Genomic DNA, 3079 nt, shown 5'->3' with positions numbered 1-3079 from the left:
TTAAAGTACAAATACAATGTTTTTTGCCATGATTGAGTCACACTTAAAATCCAAATCATTGTCTGGACGAATACGATTGGTTGAACAGAAAGCTTTCCATCCACTTCCAATGATGACAGTTGTTTTTTGTGTCTGAGGATTCTTTTTGAATATCAATTTGCATACAGTCATAGTGTTAGATCGTCCACATAATCTAAGACATTCATGGTTGGTAGTACTCAGGAAATGACTAATATCATGTGGCAAAATCTGCAAGGAAAAAAATAACTTACTATTATCATCCAAAAAAAAAGAAATTGGTTTTAAACATATATATATATATATATATATATATATATATATATATATATATATATATATAATGTAAGAGTTAAAATATAAAGAAGGATACCAGGTTGGACTTCATTGGAAATCTGTTTGGAATGTTGACTTGAAATGTAAGATTTCTAGTGCTTGAAGTAGTCAATCTATGATACCTTGGATATTCAATTTGTGTTGTAGAACCATTGAAAATTTTAATTTGAAAAACACTATTACCTAAAAATGTGTAAGACATTAGCGGATTTGTTGTGATATTATAGAAATTACGGAATTCATGCCAACCGTCGGTTAGTATTGGCATTACTACACTATTGTTAAAAACAACTTCATGAGAATTGCCATAACCATCTTGTAGGTACCATGATAGGGACAGTTCATGATAATGTTCTGCAACAAATATCGGATCTAATTCGCAAATTATCTGTGATATAAAAAATAGATTGTTAGTATATTGACATCAAATTAGCATTGAGATTATAATGAATTAAAAAGGTAGTAATACATCTGTACAAACGGCAACGAAAAAAGGTCTATCAGATTCAAGTGTTGTGCTAGGAGCCACGCTGCAATTGACGGATATTTGATCTGGTTGAAGTATAGTTATAGAAGATGAACTTGACTCCATTTTCAATAAGAGATTATGTGGAGGCAAAATAATAGTAAGCAGAGTTGAAGCAAGATATTTATATAATTTATGGGGTATAATGAATAATTTGAGAAAGAAAAAAATGTAGTTATTGATGAGGACATAAAAAAGTAGTTGTCAGTTTAATATAGTTGTCAATATGACGTTACTTAAAATGAAAAATGTAAAGAAAGGAAAATGAAATTATTTACATGTACAATATGAGTATTGTAAATTGTAAAGTTGTCATAAAGGAATCTCATAATAATGCATAGGTTGTACTTGTGAAATTCTAAACACACAAAACAAAAGGATGCATTGTATTGGAATCGACATTTTGATGGATGCTTGATTAGATGACACAACAAAGTTAATACATTGGGTGTAAAAGTGAATACAATTATGCATAAAGTTATGATAGACGTTGATGGGGTTGTATCAAAATGTCATAATAAGACAAAGCATGCATTGTATATTGTGTTGGTAAATTTGCACTTGGCAGTGTGAGAAAAAGAAAAGAAGATCGAACTTGTTACAACATTTATAAAAAGTGATATGTTAAATAAAAAAAACAATGACTAACCGCCCTATTATCCATTAAACTGTTGTTAGCCATTGTAAGGATAAAAGCTGGGTTTCTAGTTGATTTGTCTGGAAGATTAAAGTGAGTTTGGTAGTGTCTAATGTAAGAAAATTAAAGAACTTGTTATGTAAAAATTAGTTGTTAAAGCGTGATAGAAACAGAAACATAGAGTGGTATAAATAGAAGTATATAAAGATTAACTAAAATAATTGAAATGATTTGGCAACTAAGAAATATTAAAATAAATATAAGATGTGAGATGAATAATTGTTAAAAAATAAACGTGGATTATATGAACTTATGCATCTAATAAATCTGAAAATAATTGATGATAAATATTTTAGTTATGTAAGTAAATAGTAAATAAGAATATATAAATTTTTAGTTATGTAGATTAATTTTGAAAAAAATATCAATTGGCATATGATAAACACCAATTCAGTAAATGCACAGGATGGTTACATTGAAATTATAGAGATTCCTGTAAATTTTTGTCTATGAGATAAACTGCAAAAAAGAGATTCCTTACATAGTTTGAATTGACCAGTCAATATTAATTTCAAAAAGTAGGATGTTGTGTTTTGAATTGAAATCAGGAAACGTCACACATTTGCAGTTTGGTTGAAATGAATCCATTGATTTGGACTTGTACGTTAAGGAAAAATTGCATAAATGGAAGAGGAGTTATGGTAAGATTTTCTATACATGTACTGTTTATGCATATAATTATAATTATAATATCATTAAAAATAATAACTTATATAGTTAAATTAATTGTTATATATTGTAATTGTTTGTAGCACTTTCCTAAGCATGTAGCTGAAGAACTTATCAATAACGATATAAATAGCTTAACTCTGATCGATGAAGACACAAATAAGAGTCATGAATGTCAAGTACAGATGTGTCTAAGGGATGAAAGGAAAAAGTACCTTAGCAAAGGATGGTATGATTTGGTTAGGAGCAAGCAATGGTCTGCTGGAATAGATATCTTGTTTAATTTTGAAATCCCAACACGAAGATTATATGTTTGTCCTTTAGAGTAGTGATTAGTATAAGTAACAATGTATTGGGAGTGTATGTTTAATTATGTATGAAAAAGTGAATTAATTTATTAGTTTGAAAGAATTTGGCTAACCAATTTTTATTTATTGTTTTAATTCGATTATGATATATATAAATGTAAGCTATAAGGTTAGCACGGACATAATGAAGTGATAGTTAGAGTTTAAGCTAAATTAAGCCTCATTGTAGTTAGAGTTGATATAGGGTGGCATTATACCATATTGATTTGTCTGAAAAAGTTGATGAAAAATGATATGAGAAAACAGCATAAAATTGGTTCATATAAAAGTATTGATAAAAGGTTGGATAATAAGTCAGGAAATTGTAGCAAACAACAGCAGATCATTTGAAATTGGAAATATTATGCAGCAAATAGTACTTATGAAAAAAAAATAAGAAAATACATTTTTTGTAGGAATAAGAAAATACACATATAATAAATATAGCAAAATTCACATATAAGTTGCAGCGAAATATATTATAAG

At 28.0% G+C, this 3079-nt stretch overlaps 1 protein-coding gene across 1 annotated transcript; it reads right to left on the bottom strand.

The window, feature by feature from the left end:
• Positions 1–946, bottom strand: LOC146924856 (uncharacterized). Its single transcript, XM_085709789.1, has 3 exons — positions 824–946; positions 392–742; positions 1–249 (listed from the first exon to the last, which is right to left on the bottom strand). Exons 1-3 carry the CDS (start codon positions 944–946, stop codon positions 1–3), a joined length of 723 nt encoding a protein of 240 aa, XP_085565915.1.
• Positions 947–3079: the final 2133 nt, after the last annotated feature.

This window comes from Medicago sativa, chromosome 5 (assembly GCF_051527215.1).
Source record: "Medicago sativa cultivar Bolivia chromosome 5, Bolivia_mono, whole genome shotgun sequence".
Taxonomy (NCBI): Eukaryota; Viridiplantae; Streptophyta; class Magnoliopsida; order Fabales; family Fabaceae; genus Medicago; species Medicago sativa.
The sequence above is the reverse complement of the archived record's forward strand: the minus strand, read 5'-3'. Positions and strand labels throughout refer to the sequence as shown.

Excerpts from the sequence above, each read along its gene's own strand:
- LOC146924856 (XM_085709789.1), bottom strand. The coding sequence starts at position 946 with ATGGAGTCAAGTTCATCTTCTATAACTATACTTCAACCAGATCAAATA. Across the intron at positions 743-823 it reads TCGTTGCCGTTTGTACAGAT|ATAATTTGCGAATTAGATCC; the intron begins GTATTACTACCT and ends TTTATATCACAG. Across the intron at positions 250-391 it reads TTCCAATGAAGTCCAACCTG|ATTTTGCCACATGATATTAG; the intron begins GTATCCTTCTTT and ends TTTTCCTTGCAG.